We start from the raw sequence: 18560 nt of genomic DNA, 5'->3' as shown, positions 1-18560 counted from the left end.
ACTTCACAAAAATTTTAAATTACTTATCACATTGGTGGCGAGCTCACTTTAAACAAACAAGTATATTTTGAAAGTAACCTCGCTGTCTCCTGTATGCATACAGTAAGCTAGCTAGTTAGCCATCAGTGTTAACTCCGTGGCCGTGCTGCCGTGCTATACTCCAATCACGATAAGGTGGTAATGTAAGGGAAAACGACCCAAATCAAGTCGAGTCGTGTAGAGTCGAGCCGAGTCGAGCCGAGTAGGTGCTAGTGGAAAAGCACCTATAGTCTCTTAGCTAAACTCATTTGTATAAGGTAGCTAGGTTAAATTTTGTACAAAAATGAGTAGACTTTAATGTGTTAGATAATTATTTTCATCATTAATTAGGATCAGTGCACGATTTCTGTTTATTTATTTACAAATATCAAGTGCTAATTAAATTAGTGAGATTTTTTAGGGATTTCGATCCAAAAAGCTCATGCCGTACTGGATTCTGGTTTCTTAAAATACTACAACACATCCATCCCCCTCAGGCTATTTTGCTGCTATTATTCAGGGGCAACACGTGTACAGTCATGGACGAAAGTATTAACACCCCAGGAATTTTTCCAGAAAATACACCATTTCTCCCAGAAATTGTTGCAGTGACAAATGTTGTTGGTGTACACGAGCTTATTTCCTTGATGTGCATTGGAAAAACACAAAAAAGCAGAAAAAAAAGCTAAAATTGACATAATTTTTCCACAAAACTCAAAAAATGGGCCGGACAAAACTGTCGACACCCTCAACTCAATATTTGGTTGACACCCTTTGGAAGAAATAACTGAAACCAATCACTTCCTGTAACCATCAACAAGCTTCTTACTCCTCTCAAATGGAGTTTTGGACCACTCTTGTTTTTCAAACTTCTCCAGGTCTCTCAGATTTGAAGTGTTCCTTCTTGCAACATCAACTTTGAGATCTTTCCATAGGTGTTCAATGAGATTTAGATCCGGACTCATTGTGGCCACTTCAGAACTCTCCAGCGCTTTGTCTCCAACCATTTCTTGGTGCTATCTGAGGTATGTTTCAGGTCATTGTCCTACTGGAACACCCACTACCTCTGAGGCAGACCCAGCTTTCTGACGCTAGGCCCTACATTGTGGCCCAATGCATATCAAAGAAATAAACACATGTACACCAACAACATTTGTAACTGCAACAATTTCTGGGAGAAATGGTGTATTTTCTGGAAAAATTCCACGGGTGCCAATACTTTCGTCCATGACTGTATGTAAACAGTGTGACTTTAAGGCTGCTAACATTTACTCGGCACATCCCCAAAAGGATTATTTTGGGTATTGATAAAGATTAGGCCTTTACTTTCACATCTGCATAGCAGTCAGAATTATGGTAAATGGTTGAATTATTAGATCTGGAGTGAATGCTGCTTTTTAGAAGAGCAAGGGGAAAAATCCAGATATCAGACTAGGGGTAAACACATTTTTACCTTACGACCCTCTCACCAGGATTAATTTTCATACTGACAATCACCACTATGGTTCGCTGTTTATTTCTAAATGACCAATGTAATGATCAATGATGATATACATTATGAATACATTATAGCGTAGCTTAGAGCACATAAAAAGCATTTAGAATGGTTGGGAAAGGTGCTAAAATGCCAATGTAACATTTGTTTTGGAGCTAGTCAGGGTGTTCTGGGTGTTGGTGGTGGGGAGTAGTAGTGCTCCCTCTAGAGTCCATGTGACCAGACCTGGAGCTGGTTGCACAAAGTTAAATACCTAAGTGTGCTTATACAACAAAACTAGTAAATTACGGTATATTAAATAAATAATATAAACATGATTACAAACTATTTTAATGACGAAATATCAATTTCTGCTGCTTAGTCTTGCTATAGCTGCAAACCGGATGATTTTATATTTTAGTGGACCATTTAATTTCCACTTAATTTTATTCCTAGAGAGTGATTTCATTATTATTCTATCTTTATTGAGTCAGTGACTATTCAGGAAGCAGAAGGAAGAATCCTTTGACCTCTGATTGTCCCTCTGCAGTCGTGGCAGCGTAACAGAGGCAGGGACAACATAGAACAACAGCTGAGACCAAACAGCTTTGGGCACTCTTTCATCCAATAGTAATATCATGTAAACAAGTAATGTGAAGACGACATAGTTCATAATGATTATATAATTATTTTAAAGGTGTCATATTGTGCCATTTTTGACTACATGATTTCTCACATGCCTCCAGAATGTATCTAGATGAAAATGTCACCAAGATAGTTTAATTTACTATGAATGTATAAACCCTGGTTTAAGCCCGGGTCTAAACGGGATGTTTCAGTGTCAGTAGCTTTAAATACACCTGAGCTCCAGCTGTCCACGCCCCCTTCAGGAAGGACTCTGACCTTATTAACCTTGTAAAACCCACTGTTGCAAAAACACAACATCAGTTTTATTTTTTTTCATTATTGCTCATTATTTATGTGCATGACTTTTGATATTATTTCTATATTTGGGGCGGCATGGCTCAGTGGGTAGAGTCTTGTAACCGGAGGGTTACTGGTTCGATCCCTGGCCTGGAGAGCTCATGTCCAGGTGTCCCTGAGCAAGACACCGAACCCCTAACTGCTCCTGATGGGTCGTGGTTAGCGCCTTGCATGGCAGCTTCCACCATCAGTGTGTGAATGTGTGTGTGAATGTGACGTATAATGTAAAGCGCTTTGGGTATCGTTTCAGGTACAGCGCTATATAAATACAGACCATTTACCATATTTGTATATATATATCAGCGTTTCCTCTACATTTATTCAGGAATGGCAGGCCGCCATTCCTAAATTCTAGCTGCAGCTCCTTCAAATTTCTTTTTTTTTTTTTTGTTATTGTCGCAAATACACCACCACCACATGTCTCAATGGAGTGCTGCACTGTGTCGGGTACTCGCGAGTACTAAGACAACTGCAGATAACTATCCTGTTCAGTATCTACTCTTTGATACGTCAGGTTATACGACGTTAATTACTCATGAGAGCGCCATCTTGAAAGTGACGCCACGTCAAGCATCCAGGCAGTAGGTCAGAGGAGTGTCGTCTTGGAAAATAGGGCAGCAACTTACCGGAGAAAAGTTATTAGCTCAAGATAACTCATAATAGATTTTACAAGTTAAATAAACATTCGCAAAAATATTGATGTCCAGCTAACATTACGTAACATTTCGGGAGCTTCAGCTAATTGGGCCTGGTGCCAACTCAGTGTCGCTATCGTAAGTAAACTAATTGATAGCATTACACTAATGTCTGCATGATGTATGATGTAACTGCTGACTGCATTTTCAAATGGGCTTGTTAAAATATTTTTTAATTTTTTTTAACATTCAGCCTTTAAAAAGCTATTTTCAACTGGCCATTCAATGAATAGGTTGTACAAGGAAAGAGCCTGCCGCCGCTGCTGAAAAAAATCCTTGAGGAAACATTGTGTGTGTATATATATATATATTACTTATTTTTCTGCCTTTTTTGTCTATATTTGGATTTCTGTATATGTATATTTGATTATATAATTTTATATATATATATATATATATTATAATTTTGTAGTTTTATTTTTTTTTTGCAGTTTTTCTATATTTGGGTTTCTACATTTCTAGGAATAATTCTTTTTTTTAAATTTTTATTTATTGTTGGCAAATTTACACACACACACACACACCTACACACACACACACACACACACACACACACACACACACACACACACATATATATAGGTAAGCCATTTTTTGTTTGTTTTATTTTATTTCATTTTTTGACTCTTTTTTTTCTATATTTGGGTCTTACAGGGTTAATGCTGTTGATCAGTTCCTTCATGCAACCTTTTCCGTCTTTGGGAAGTCTAGCATGTGGACCCATAATGCAGACATGCAGACGTACATCACATAAAAGTGAGAAATTGTGGGGGTTCACAGGTCATTTTGCACTCATGTGCATCTAGCTAGACTACTTCAAAATCACAGTTTCACTTAATTTGGTTTTAATCATCACCAGGGTTTCTAACACGTCTAGTGGAGAAAATCCTTATTGGTTTGTAAAACTGTAAGAGCATCTTTTTAAGGAAGAGAAATGGTAGTAGCAAGCACCACCATATTTTTACAGTTTTCATTTCACACCTCTAAGTTTATACAACATACAAAACACAATAAAAATGGAGTTTCACTATATGGGACCTTTGGGCTTGAAAAGTTCTACGGTTGTCTAACTTCAACTTGAGCAAATTTAAGAAGGCCTCGATCTGTAAGCAACTCTAATCTTTGTGCAAACAGACCCAGGGATATGTTTTAATGGGTCTTTGATTTGTTCCAGGATATTTTAGGACTTTTAAAGAGGCTGCAGTCATAGATTATATACTAGAAATCTTGAAAAGGACAAGAGGCAATCCAGCAAGAGAATTTTAAGTGACAAATAATAATGTGGTGGAAGTTGCTATTTCTAAACTTCATGTATAATGTGGCGATTAATAAAGAGTAATGCTTTAAAGACATCTAAGATATTCTGTATATTATGTGATGTAAAAAGAGTCACCAATACCAAGGCCTAGGCTCTGTTCATTTCAAATTTGATTGGTTGCAAATACTATATAATATCTGCACTAATACACCATCAAATGAGAAATTGTCATATTTTGCCACGAGATTTGATACGATGATATTTATATGCCAATATGTGATGAGTATTTGAAATTTCGTGTTGTTTTTTTCTTTTTATGTTTGTGTTTTTTGATCATTCTGAATGATGCCCACCATTGCAACATGACAACACTGATATTCTGCTTTGATTGCAGTAGAGGCAAAAAAGAAATTAGTCTTAACTGACAAGAGTGAGATCATGCTAGGAGCAGAGACATTGAGAAAGTGAATAATTCCAACAGAATTCAGGTCTGACTCGAGGCTCTTTAGGACTAAAAATTGAAAAAATTGAAAAAAATGTCTCTGGTTCTACCATGACATATAAAACAACAACAGCTGTACAGTGGAACCATCAAATGGTTAGACTTAAAGTTCCATTAAGCGATATCTTTGGCATTAAAAATGATTTTCTTTTGAAGCTAGCCCACTAAATCTTCTACCTCCTCTAAATTCACGGCTTTGGTTCTCAAGTCCTCCTGGTTGAATTGCAGTTTTTAGGAGATAATGGCTCATGCTAACCCATCAGTCAGTCTTAGCTCTCGACCCTTTAAGGACATCTTCCAGATAAGCTGCCTTTGTTTGACTTCCCAGCTTTAAGATAAAACAATAGCAGGTAGGTATTCACATAACTGGATGACTGCTGATCACATCCACTTCAGTTCTTTACTCGAACTACTGGAGTGAATTTAAATGTCCTTCGAAAATGAATGACAAGACGTAGCCTCTGGTTAGCGGGTAAATAAGGACCCATGTTAGCTGTTGAGGTTGCTTGCTAACAAATCATCTATAAAATGTACTGCTCAACACACCTGAATGTAGGACTGGTTCTCAAAACTCGCTTAATGCAGCTTTAACTGCTAATTTGACAGAAATGTATCACTGCATTCATCAATAAAAACGTTCTGCAGAAGAAGGTTATCTTTCAGATTTGACAGCATCACACTAATAAAAGTGAGAGAAGACAGGGCAGACAGAATTGCAGGTGCTGAAAAGACACAGACACAAGAAACAAACTCAGTGAGTCAGCACACACAACCACAAGCACACCTTTGTCTGGATAATTCTAATTTCTATTAAGGTGAAAAACTGTAGCCTAGTGTCTTTGCCACATATTCCTCTGGACTGCCTTTGTACTGCAGCATATTTAGCTAAAAACTAAACCACTGTTTGAGCTAAAAGGACGACGTTACGTGAACATGTAGCTCTATTGATCAGCTATTAATGTTTGGGACAAGGTTTATTGTTGGTAGTACAAAAACCAAAAAAAGATGCCATGTACTGTCTACAGATTGCACCATATAAAATTTGGAAAGAAAGTCTTCAATTGTGAAAACATCTTCAGCTACATCGTGGGGTTTGCGTATAATTCCATTGTAACATTAGGTTCCACGTTAGGTTGTATAGGTTTTATATTCATAAAGACTATTTTAAACTCACTATTAACACAGGTAGGTAAAAGGTAAAAGGTTGGTGTCACTTTATACTTTTCTAGGCCTCCCTACCCAGTCCAGCTAGAAGCTCCTGATAACCATTCTAGTCTTGTGTTTTTAACCTACTGAACCTCCAAAACTGATGGGGGCTTGAAAGGTGCACACGCACACGCACACGCACACGCACACGCACACGCGCACGCGCACACGCACACGCACACGCACACACACACACACATCATCCCTTAGTTTAGAACTCTTGGCTTGACTGGAAAAGAGCTGTTCACAATCCCTGTGTAACCTGAGAGAGCTTGAGCAGTTCTGCAAAGAATAGTAGAGTAAAATTGCAGTGTCCAGATGTGCAAGGCTGAACAAAAACTATTCACACAAGCTAAATGCTTAATGTGTAATTGTGTCAAAGGTGCATCTACTAAATACTGACTGGAAAGACATTAACTCTAATGAATTCATTTTACCTTGAAAGATCGTTTCTTGTAAAGTCATGGAAAAAAACTCAAATTCTATTGAGAATGATTAAATGTTGAAAAGCAGTAAAAGGGGAAAACTTCCTAGGGTGGCGAATACTTTTTATAGGCTGTGTATGTGGCGCCATCTTGTGGTATCTGGATGTAAATAGTCTGCACCAATAAAATGCCTTTTAACTCTAGGTTTTACAAAGCACTTTATGATGTGGATTTCATTTGCCCATTCAGACACACATATTCACCACGCATGCCCACCATCAGGAGCAACTTGGGGTTCAGTGTGTTTTGCCTGGGGATCAAACCGCCAACCTTGTAATTTGTGGACAACCTGCTCTATCACCTGAGCTTCTTTCAACCTATGACATCCTTCTGGATTTAAACTGTCATCACTTCATCATTTTATCCAATTCGATATTTGTGATCTTTGACCAAAAAAAAATTAGCAGTTTATCCTTGAGTCTAAGTGAACATTTTTGAGTGTTGAGTTTTCTAGAGACTATAGTTACATATAAGTAAATATTCCAAGGAATTAACACAAACCCCACACCTTTTTTTTGCAATCAAAAAGTTCAAACCCTTGAGAAACTTCATACTTTGAATGTTGAGTGAGAGCAGGAACGTAAGACAAAAAAATTCCAAATTAAAGGAAGATACCTGAGGGATATGGGTAATGACTGGGGATTCCCTAAAAATAATGTGGCTATGGCTAACTTTTTTCTGGTGAGTACCTTTCAAATAGAAATCAATCGTCAGCACGCACTCACACACATGAACAAGAAAAGGGAAATGCACAAGTAACACAACAAGAGTCCCTTGATTCAGGTCTTAAAGAGCCAGGTCATCATAATTGTTTAAAAAAAAATCTGCAGCCAATTACCTTCACTAGAAAGACTGTGAAGTCACTTTTAATGGAAAACAGACTATTTTATATTCACTACTGAATCATGATATCCCTTTTAATACTAACTTTATCTCAATACAACTCATCCTTATAGTTTTAATGACTAAGTATTCTTTAAGACCTGGATTTAAACTCCTCCTCAAACAGTGTTCTTCGAGTTACACGGCAACCACCACTAGCCGTTGGTCAGAGGTGGTAACCATGGTAGAAATACAAACCACTGAGATGATTTCATCAGGGTAGGTGGATTATTATAACAACGAGTAAGCCGCCATGCCCCATTCATCACACTCGCGTACTGCAACATCCACCTGGCACTAAGGCTTGGGACCAGATTACACGCTCCCCATAGTGGGTTACTTTCCATACATACTGGCTAATTACCATCTGCCAGTGTGTTCTGATCATTACTGTGGCTTCAGAGTGAGGGAAGTTCTGAATCCACTCACCGAAACACAAAGCAGATGCACGATTTGCCCTTTTAAAGTTGGAGATAAGTGCTGTGTAAATGGGGAGAGGACAGTATGCTAGGCAGCAGGTTAGTGGTGTGAATGGTACATGGCAGTGCAGGTTGGCTAGCATTGTTATACTGATCCACCCACCTTAATGGGGATCCTTTGGGTGTGGCAATGCCGTAACCTTTGGAGTCCAGGTTCCCTCCCACTTTCATCGTGTCACAGGGTTTCCTCTGCTCAATGTATTCATTCATGGTGGACTCCAGCAGGTAAGCATACTTTCCTTTGGACTTCCTCACACGCAGGACGCCCTCTGACGTTTTTTTGACAAAGACGGAAGGTTCTGCTGATTTCATGTACTGCCACATCTTGTCAAACAAGGCGATTTTAGAGCGCTACAAGAGAGAGACACAGACGGATGTTATTCTACAAGTTAGTCTGTACAGGTTTCTGTATGTTAAGTGTCTTAGGCAAAGAACATTTTAGGTAAACTCTGCACCCCGAGCACTAGTAAGTGGGGCTGCATAGTGGCTCGGTGGTTAGCACTTTCATCTCACAGGCCAGTTTGTGTCCCGGCCTGGGATCTTTCTGCATGGAGTTTGCATGTTCTCCCTGTGCATGTGTGGGTTCTCACCGTGGGTTTTAAAGCACTGGCTTGATCTTTCATCATGTAGACATTAACTGAGCTTTTCCAAAACAACAGGACAAGAGGATTAATGTTTATAGTTCAAAAGACAGGATCCCAATGCAGGACACTAACAGGCAAATTAAAAGCAAAAAAATAAACTTTTTAACTGCATATGTCATTTAACTCACACATAAAACAATTTGTAACTTGTAGGCTGGACTGTTATAATTCCTTCTTATCAGGATGTCTAAAAACTCACTAAAAAACCTCCAGCCGACACCAAATGCTGTAAGAGAGGTTGTATTTCTCTCATAATAACATCTCTTCAGTGGCTTCCTTTAAAGTTCAGACCAGGACTGGAGATCCTTCTCCTCACATTCAAACCTCCTAATGACCAAACTTTGTTGAATTTTAAGGGAGATAAAATCTGTAGCTCAGGTTCGGACACCTCAATCACTCCACTTCCTATTCTACGCCTATTCATACTATTCTGCCTTTCCAGTTGTTCGTTCTTACTTCTCCTGCTCCACCCGCCCCCCTGTACTTCTGCCTCCTCTTCCTGTCTTCTCCTTTTCCTAGGTGTCCACCAGCCCGGGAGATGCTGCTGATCCCTGACTAAGCTTTTCCCTTTCCCCACTCCACATCAGCTCAGTTCAGTCATCACCAACATAGTGTCCCTTTGCATCCAGTAAACAATCAAGCTTCAAATCAATGGTGTGGTCCTTGCCCGTGACAAGACATTTTTGTACCATATTATCCCAACAGAGAAAGAACTTGGGCAGGTAAACTAACAAACCGACAGCTAAAAAAGAGAGGGACAAAGGACATTAAGACACAGGTGAACTTAATAAGGTCAGAACAGAAAATAAAAAATAGGGAAAATGCATAGAAGATGAAAGTAATATCACTAGAGACACTGAAAGTACACTACTCACAATAAGTTAGGGATATTGTTATTTACATGAGTGCTTTTCCTATTTGGTCTGAATTTTAATGAAATAAGTCATAGTTCCCTTTGATATTACTATTAATGAATGAGAAGAAGCACCATTTTCATTAGTGCAATATTTATTACCCCAACAATTTACACAATAACAAAGATAGCCCCAAATAACCAAAACTGACAAAGTCAGTAGCGGGTGTTTCCACCATTTGCCGCAATGACAGCTTGACAGCGACGTCTCATGCTCCTAACTAGCCTCATGATGTTCTTCTGAGGCAATGCGTTCCACTCCTCCACAAGTGCTGCAGCAGTTCTGCCAGGTCACGTGGGGGTGGGGTACGAGCATCCAGTCGCTGCTTCAGCTGGTCCCAGATGTGCTCTATGGGGTTCAGGTCAGGGGACATTGCTGGCCATACCATATGAGGCACTCCGACTTCCTGAAGTCGAGCTGTGACAATTCTGGCACCATGTGGTGGAGCATTATCATCCATGAACAGAAAGTTGGGGGTGTGCTGGCGGAATTGGGGGATGATGATGGGTTCTATGATGTCTCTGAGGTAAGAACGTGCAGTGACTGAGCCATCTACAATCACCAAATCTGTTTTGTGCTGACTGGTGACGCCTGTCCAGACTGTTGCACCTCCTCCACCAAAGCGAACCCTGGGGACCATGTTGACCTCGGTGTATCGCTCACCTTGCCTTCTCCAGCAACGCTGGTGACCATTATTTCTGTGCAGCGTGACCCGACACTCATCAGTGAACAGGACGGTAGACCACTGCTGCAGTCCAGGTCACATGGTCTTGTGCCCACTGCAAACGGTCACAGCGGTGTCTTGGTGTCAGTGGGGTCACCTGCAACGGTCGTCTGGCATTCAAGCCAAAGCGGTGGAGTCGGTTGCGAATGGTTTGTCTGGAAACCCTGGTACCCCTCACTTCTGGTAAACAGACCTGCAGCTGTGTGGCAGTTGCATAACGGTGTCTGAGTGAATAGGTCCTTAGGTACTGGTCATCATTGCGGTCCATCACTTGTGGGGCTCCACTCCTGGGTCTGTCACCAACACTGCCAGTGGTTCTGTGTCTTGCTGCAAGTCTGCTGATGACACTTTGAGACACACCAAGTTCACGAGCAACATCTGACTGCCTGCTACCGACCTGAAGGCGCGCTATGGCCAGGTGGCGCTGCACGTCCGTTAAGTGACGTCGTGTGTTCATGGCTGCTTAAATGATGAACTGGGAATGACTTACTGACAATACCAGCTTTTTATACCCCCAGAATGTTGAAATTGATGCCACATTGAAAAGGGTTGTCTTTTTGTATTTTCTGGTATTGGCCCCAATATGTAAGGCGCACTGTACACAGTGAGACCATTTTGTGGAAAACACAAAATGAGGTGTGTCTAGCACCCTAATACAAACTGCCTCCCTGTCCCCAAAATCACTGAAGTGAAACACGCACCTTTTGTATGAAATCCACTGAGGACTTCACAATATCCCTAACTTATTGTGAGTAGTGTAAGTCACTACTAAATAAAACAGACAATAGCAAAGACACAGAGTGAGGGAGGAAGGACAGGAGATGTGACCAGGACCATTTCAGATAGCACTTGTGATTTGTTTACTTCAATATAACTTAAAAAAAAACTCAATATAGCTTGACTCTCATTGCAACTATTGCCATTAACCTATTTTTCTGTTTATGAGTAGGGCTGCAACTGCATTTATATTTTCAGCAAAAGAAAAATGATCTTTTCCTTTCCTTTCCTCAGTTTTTTCTTATTTTGGTCTATAAAGTGAATTATGTCAGGGAGTTTTCGGTTTTGCTGCTTAAAATCAACAATCTTTACAAGAATGGAATTATTGCACCACATAAATAATTAAGAAATTAAGCAAAAGTCATTGTCCTTTGGATGTTGTCCATTCTGAACGTATTTTCACTGGTAGCTCTTTAACATCATACTTCTGTAAACTGCAGACGTTAGGGTGAGCTGAAAGAAACTTTTCCTGTTTGTTAGACAAATGTGAACACAAACTCACCATAAGTTAGTTTTAAAGAAATTCATTTCTTAATGAGTCTGCAAACTCGTAGTTGGCACACGATTCTGTAAATTCAGGCTCAAAAAGCTAAGTAACTAGAATTAGAAATTACAAATAAATGGATTGTGAGTTAATTAGAAAACCATATTACTGTCTGGAGAGAGAGAGCGCAACACTGAAATACATTCAGGAAAAAAAATTTTTAAAAATCCCGATAAAGTAAGTTAAAAATTTGTTGATTCTACATCAGTTACGAGTTGTTTTGCTCAGTGATTTGTGAATACTTTGCTTTACATTTCAGGTTATTTGTTCTCAGTTTATTTGGACATCTAGGGACGCCTATGAGGGAATTTGGAACATGTTCCTAACATGTTCGCTTGTTGTGCTTGTTTTGACCCTTCTGTTCATGTTTTGCTTTGCATAATCTAAAACTGTACGATATGTTAGTGGTAACCTGCAATCAGTTGTATTTATGTGGCCCTGAACAAGTCCTTACCCTGAAGAACTCCTTGGTGGAGCCAGAGTCCAGCGTTCCATATGCAATCTCCGTCTGTTTAGCCAGGTCTTCAGCGCTCTCAATGGGAGAAACCATCCTTTCTACCGTCAGGAAAGCAGCCAGGTTGGCAGTGTAGGATGAGATGATGATCAGGGTAAAAAACCACCACACTCCCCCCACTATACGGCCTGAAAGAGACCTGCACACACACACAGACACACACACCACAAAGAATTTTCACAGTTACTGCTCATAACTCAAGTAATCACATGACAGATTCATAGGCTCACCAGGGAAACAATTAAGCCCTTTGACCAGTTGGATTTCTACTCTGTGTCCTTTGTCCATGTTGACCTTGTAGAGTCTCCACCATAGCTGAGATTTTAAAAAATTACATTCAGATGCATTTTATCTCAAATTCCACAGAGTATCTGCAATCATTGCAAGCATTTGAGCCGAATCTGTAATTTATTCATGTTCCTTAATTCTAGGATGGATAATCCACTGACAAGCTTTATTATATCATTACGTGTAAATTAGAGTCCAGCATACTGATCAGAATAAATCATTTTCTTTAAACATGTTGCTTTGTAAAAGGGCATTACGTAACCCCACTGTGCTGTTCGTAATCGCTGCTAAATTCCTTGAACTAATGAGAGGCTCTATGATCCGCCAATGCAGTAAAAATATGGTCCATGGTGGTGAACAGAGGGCCCACTGGCTCTCATATGTAAATAACATGTGAATCGACACTCCTTGTCCCTCCATGCCAATACATTGACAGAAGTGTTCTAGCGGAAAACAGAAAACATAAAAAAATGTGATTGTGGAAAGAAAATTTGACTGAAAAAAACTAAGAAAAAAAATCTGAAAATTGTCATTTTGTGATTATAAATCACATCAAAATACAAAAAAAGTACAAACAAAAATATTTTTGAGCATCTGTGTTTTATCTTCCAGTTGAACTTTTTCAAAGACGATTTTTTTGCCATTAGTTTGACTGTTTCTGAAATTGTAAAAGGCATCTGGTGAATAGCGTGGCGATGAGATAGGTCTGACTGGTAACGCCACACTGGTCGAAGCTGACAGAAGGACTACTATAACTCAGATGACTGCTGTGTTGTCATCTGGTTCACCAAAACCGGACAGATAAAGGAAGGAAAAGTTTACCCTGGTCTAACAAATTACCATTTCAGCTGAGCCTGCTGATGGTAGGATCAGAATTTGGTGGCAACAGTATGAATCCATTGATGAGGAATGTTGAATACCACTGCCTGTTTCAGTGTAGTTGCTGACTGTGTGCACCCTTTATGGCCTCTGTTTACCATCCTCTAATGGCGACCACCACAAAGCAAAAGTTATTTTTAACTGGTTTCAGCACAGGACAATACATTTAGTGAAATGTTGTGTTGTCATGGGATTTGAACCAAGTGGAACACCACGTATCAACTGCAATATGGAGTTAAGAGACACAGTTCAAAAGAAATACCAACCTTGGTGAGATGTCACAGCCTTGTCGCATGAAAGCGCCCAAGGAGAACCAAAGGGAGTTAAAGATTCCAAACTCATTGGTTGATTCAGTTGTTAGTGGCAACGCTCCGTCCTCAGGCTCCTCCAGCGTCCACTCATAAGGGCTGAACCTGGATACCTTAAATAGTGCAACATTACCATGTCAACAGAAATATCATATTCTGGATTTCCAACACATCCCCCTTTATAGGTAGCTACATATTCTAGTGAGGTATTCTATGCCATTTAAGAAATAAAAAGCAACAGACATTCACCTTTTTTTCCACAGATAAAAAAAAGGAATTTGCAGACATATAGTCCAATGCACAATAAAACAACAGCAATAGAAGCAATGCTGAAGTGAATAACAAATTCATAAGTAGTGGATTCAGGCTGGACAGGTATGTATATATATATATATATATATATATATATATATATATATATATATATATATATATATATACACACATACAGTGCTTAACAAATGTTATAGAAATCTGTCAAAAACTTGTTTCAAACGGATGTTTTTAGAGACTTTTCGACAGTTTCTTTTGTTATTGAGTTCCAAATAGTTCCTCGCTGTTCCCAGAGACTTGCTTTGATGAAACCTTTGTGCAATCTATTTTTTAATTCAATAAATCCCAGATCTGTTCAGTAGGATTCCAGTCTGGACTTGGACTTGGCCAGTCCATCAGTCCCAGAACTCCAGATTCCTTTTTCTTGGTCCAGTAGTCTATGCTCAGCTTTGAAGTATACTTGGAGTCATCGTCTTCTTGGTATATGAACCCACGACTATCAGATTCAATCCAGAAGGGACTCCATGATGCACCAAGATGTTGTGGTAGACTTTCTAGTTCATGACACCATTGAATTTAACTATTTGTCCATGTCTTTTCCACAAATGGAACCCCATACTGTAATGGAATGCAATCCATCTAGCATCAAGATGTTCTCCAGCTTTTCTGCAGACATAAACACAACGATACTGAAAGAAGAGTTCATAATTGGACTCGTCCATCCAGAGAACCTTCTTCCAGTCATCTACAGTCCAGTGCTTGTGTTTCCTGGCAAATTTCAGATGTTTTTGGATGTTTACAGTCCTCAATAACGGCGTCTTAGCAGCTATTCTTCCCTTTAAGCCTTGTTCCTTCAGTCGTCTGCTTGTGGTCATTCTGGACACTTTCTCAGATTCTGAATCTCTGCCTGAAGATCAGCAGTGGTCTTCCTTCTGTCTCTAGTACTTTAAATCTTGACATCTGCTTCAGTTAGCTTTGGTTTTCAGCCTCTTTGGCGTATTTTGTAAGTACCAATATCTGCAATCAAGTCCAAGGCAGACTTGACCACACTGTGAGAACACTTTATGTCTCAAAGACCATCCAACATCATGAAGACTTTAATTCGGACTCTGCTTTTTTCTCAGTGAGCTACCATACACTTCACCATGTTGAACACGAGTGAGGAATTTCAAACTGAATCCACGTTTTTATACCCAAATTTGAGCCAAAACAGATATCATTTTGATTAAAGCTTGCACATACTGGCAGATGAATCATTACAGAAAGAAAAGAAAATACTTTGGTAATCTGCAATACTGTTAATTTATTGCAGCAGTGGGAAACACATTACACTGAGTGGTACTCTAATAAATTTGTTTAACACTGTATGTATTGCCGGGATCAAATTTTTATTTTTAGATTTTTATTTAGGCATCACTCCATTAGCACATTTCAGATGTAATAATGCACATGCTCTTAACACACCAATATTAGAAACTCATAACAGCCATGATTACAGGAGTACAATACACAACAACACATAGACCAGCTCACTTACCAGGAAGAGTACAACACTAACTCCTATGTAGGCAAAGACAATGCACATCCAGATTTCATAGGCCAGCGGGTCCAGAAAAGAGAAGACTCCTGGTTTGGACTTCTGTGGCTTCTTGATCATGATGGAGATTCCCAAAGACATGAAGGGTTTGGAAAAGTCTATCACCTCCTCACGAACAAGAGTGATCGTCAGCGGTGCGACTGCTATATCTGCTTTCTGTTCGAGAACAAAGACAGCATGACAGCGTTTGACAATCTGATCTCCTCATGGACGTATGCTGGTTCTTGGAAAAACAAGAAACATATAAATCCAAATGATAGATAGATGGATAGATGGATAGCTTTATTGTCTGTTCCAAGTAAAATTCTTTTATTGCCAGTGTTGCTAACCAAAAAACCTTCGTCTTTTTTAACAGCTGTTAACATATTTTTCAAATGTAAAAATGAGGCCAGCACAGAAAACTATTTCCAACTACCTCCCTCGCTTAACCACATCATTTTCCTTAAATACTGACCCAGCCATTCGTATGCTGCTTCTCTTAAGTGATTATCTCTAATCTGCCTTTACTTGATTAGTCCTCTCCATCCATCCAGTGTGTGTGTCTGTGTGTGATTTTAAAATCTTACCCCATACACCAGCTCTCCAACCATACCATTCCAGATCTTGGTTTCAGCGTCTCTTGCTCCATATTTGCCATCTCCCACAATCCTTAGCTGGTAGCGTATGCCACAATGCTTTGCGATCTCCGCAGCCAGGTCGACACAGTAACCTAGCATCAATGTGAAAAAACAAACAGACACACATGAAAAAGGAAACATATCAGTGATGAATTCTTTGAGCATTTTGTGTGTTGTATGCAAGAATTGTTAAAAATTCCAACCATTTTAATTTGTTGGTCTGAATACTGTCTGTTTTTAATTTTAAATTGATTAATTACGGAAACCACTACAGGTCTGAAATAACGTGGCTGTATTTTTATCTTCACTGGAGCTTTAAAACAAAAATATCGAAATCAAAACTAAAATAATAACATAACACACAAAAACACAGTTATGCTATGTAACGTAACATACCCTCATAACGGTCATTGTCTTGAAACAGTTCAGCATTCTTCTTTAGCATAACATAGGGAGCTTCCTACACACACAAACACAATAATTAATGTTTTATCACAGCTATTAATAACATGACATATGACATGCTTTACTTCTTGTGATTATGAGCCTTCTATATAACTGATGAAATCTGTTAACTCACTTTTGTTATTTTGGCCTCCGAAGAACAGAAAGTATAGATTTTCCATTCATTAATCCCATGGCATGGTTTCTGCCTTGACCCTTATTTTGTAATTAATGATAAAAGTTTAACTGTGAATGAATAAAAAGATTTTCAAAAAAGACTAAGCCGAACTTTAGAAACATGTAGAAAAGAAATGTTATTGACCAGTGAGCCATGGAGCTTCCTCAACCAATTGATCATTGACAAATAATAAAATGCAAATTTAATTAGACTTTTTTAGAATAAACCACTAGTAATAATGAAAGTACTTTTGGGTATAAGACTTAAAAAAAAATTCTTGACTTTTTGAAAGCATCTTGAAACTCTTACCAAAGGACTGCAATTAAAACTGGTCACACCATTCAAACTTCTGTTTTGATTAAATTAACGTACCTGCTATATTTGGATAATGTAACATTTAAAATTATGTAAATTGTCACAAAATATAAAAGAAATTTAGTTTAACTGCACCATTTCTGCCAAGAAAAGTGGTCAAACATATAATCAGAAATTTACCAGAAGCTTGTAGACGGTGACCAAAAGCACCTTCTTGAGGTGAAAATGGCCAAAGGACATTAAACCAAACATTAGCAATGCTGTATGTATATTTTTTCCTCACAGATGTTGTCATATTTCCAGAAGACCTATAAAAAATCTATGAAAGAACCAAAATGCATGAATGTCTTTTTTTCATCTGATATAGTCTCTACAGATGTATGTATACTTTTGTTCCCAATTGTATATACACTCCCGAACAAAACCTTAAGACGGAGGGAAATAGCACAAGTATTCGCATTTCACGCTGGTGGATCGTAACGAGGTTGTAAGTAGAGCTTCAAAACGGAAAGAGAAGGAACAGTAGCAAGAGACAAAAAATACAGAGTAGACAATTTATAGAAAACTGCATTTTATTCAAATAGGCTGTTCATCAGCTGATCAAAAGTTTAAGATCATAGCCCAAACAACAGAACTAAAGGTGTCAATGAAGGACTCAGTAGTGAGTAGCCTCACTGCTCTCGATCACTTCAAAAATTTGTTTAGGCATGCCTGATGCAAGTGTTTCCAGGAGGCTGGTGGGAACATTGCTCTATGCGGTGAAGATGGTTTCACAAAGGGCATCCACGGTCTGGAAGTGACTTCCGTTTTTGTAAACGTCCCTTGCCATCTATCCCCAAACGTTCTCAATGGGATTTAAATCAGAGAAACACGCAGGATGGTCTAAAAGTGCGATGTTATATATCCTGGAAGAAGTTCTTGGTGAGGCGGGCATTGTGAACTGCAGCATTGTCCTGTTGAAAGACCTAATCATTACCACACAAACGAGGGCCCTCAGTCCAGAAGGATGCCCTCTGCAACATCTCCACATAGCCAGTCACCGTTTGACAACCCTGTACAACCAGCTCCATTGTTCCATTGAAGAAAAAGCTTGCCAGATCATGATGGAACCTCCTCTACTGTGCTGCGTAGAAAACATCTCCTTGTCTTGCCAGTAACACTAGAAACCATCAGGACATCCATCCATTGTCTTCCACTTATCCAGGGCCAGGTCGCGGAGGCAGCAGAAGAAGCAGGTCATTCCAGACGTCCCTCCTCCCAGCAACGCTTTCCAGTTCTTCCTGGAGGATCCTGAGGTGTTCCCAGGCCAGATGAGATACATAATCCCTCCAGTGAGTTCTGGGTCTACCCCGGGGTCTCCTCCCAGGTGGGCGTTTTTGGAAAACCTCCAAAGGAAGTCTCCTTGGAGGCACCCGAATCAGACAGCCAAACCATCTCAACTGGCTCCTTTCAATGCGAACTAGCTCCTTTTGACCCTGTCTCCAAGGCTGAGTCCAGCCACCCTGCGGAGGCAGCTCATTTCAGCCACCTGTATCCACAATCTTGTTCTTTCAGTTACTAC

General features: G+C 39.5%; 1 protein-coding gene across 4 annotated transcripts in view; it reads right to left on the bottom strand.

Moving 5' to 3' along the window:
* The window catches only part of LOC111570676 (glutamate receptor 2-like), a 78908-nt gene that overhangs the window by 23839 nt on the left and 36509 nt on the right, over positions 1-18560 (bottom strand). For all 4 annotated transcript variants that reach the window (XM_023273567.3, XM_035949632.2, XM_023273566.3 and 1 more), the window contains exons 11-16: positions 16459-16522; positions 16012-16154; positions 15386-15601; positions 13534-13688; positions 12041-12239; positions 8087-8334 (exon numbers count right to left, since the gene is read on the bottom strand). In XM_023273567.3, coding sequence (XP_023129335.2) covers positions 8087-8334; positions 12041-12239; positions 13534-13688; positions 15386-15601; positions 16012-16154; positions 16459-16522 — 1025 coding nt within the window. The remainder of the gene's footprint in view (positions 1-8086; positions 8335-12040; positions 12240-13533; positions 13689-15385; positions 15602-16011; positions 16155-16458; positions 16523-18560) is intronic.

The sequence above is a fragment of the Amphiprion ocellaris genome, chromosome 4 (assembly GCF_022539595.1).
Source record: "Amphiprion ocellaris isolate individual 3 ecotype Okinawa chromosome 4, ASM2253959v1, whole genome shotgun sequence".
Taxonomy (NCBI): domain Eukaryota; kingdom Metazoa; phylum Chordata; class Actinopteri; family Pomacentridae; genus Amphiprion; species Amphiprion ocellaris.
Note: the sequence above shows the minus strand (reverse complement) of the source record. Positions and strands in the feature narration are given on the sequence as shown.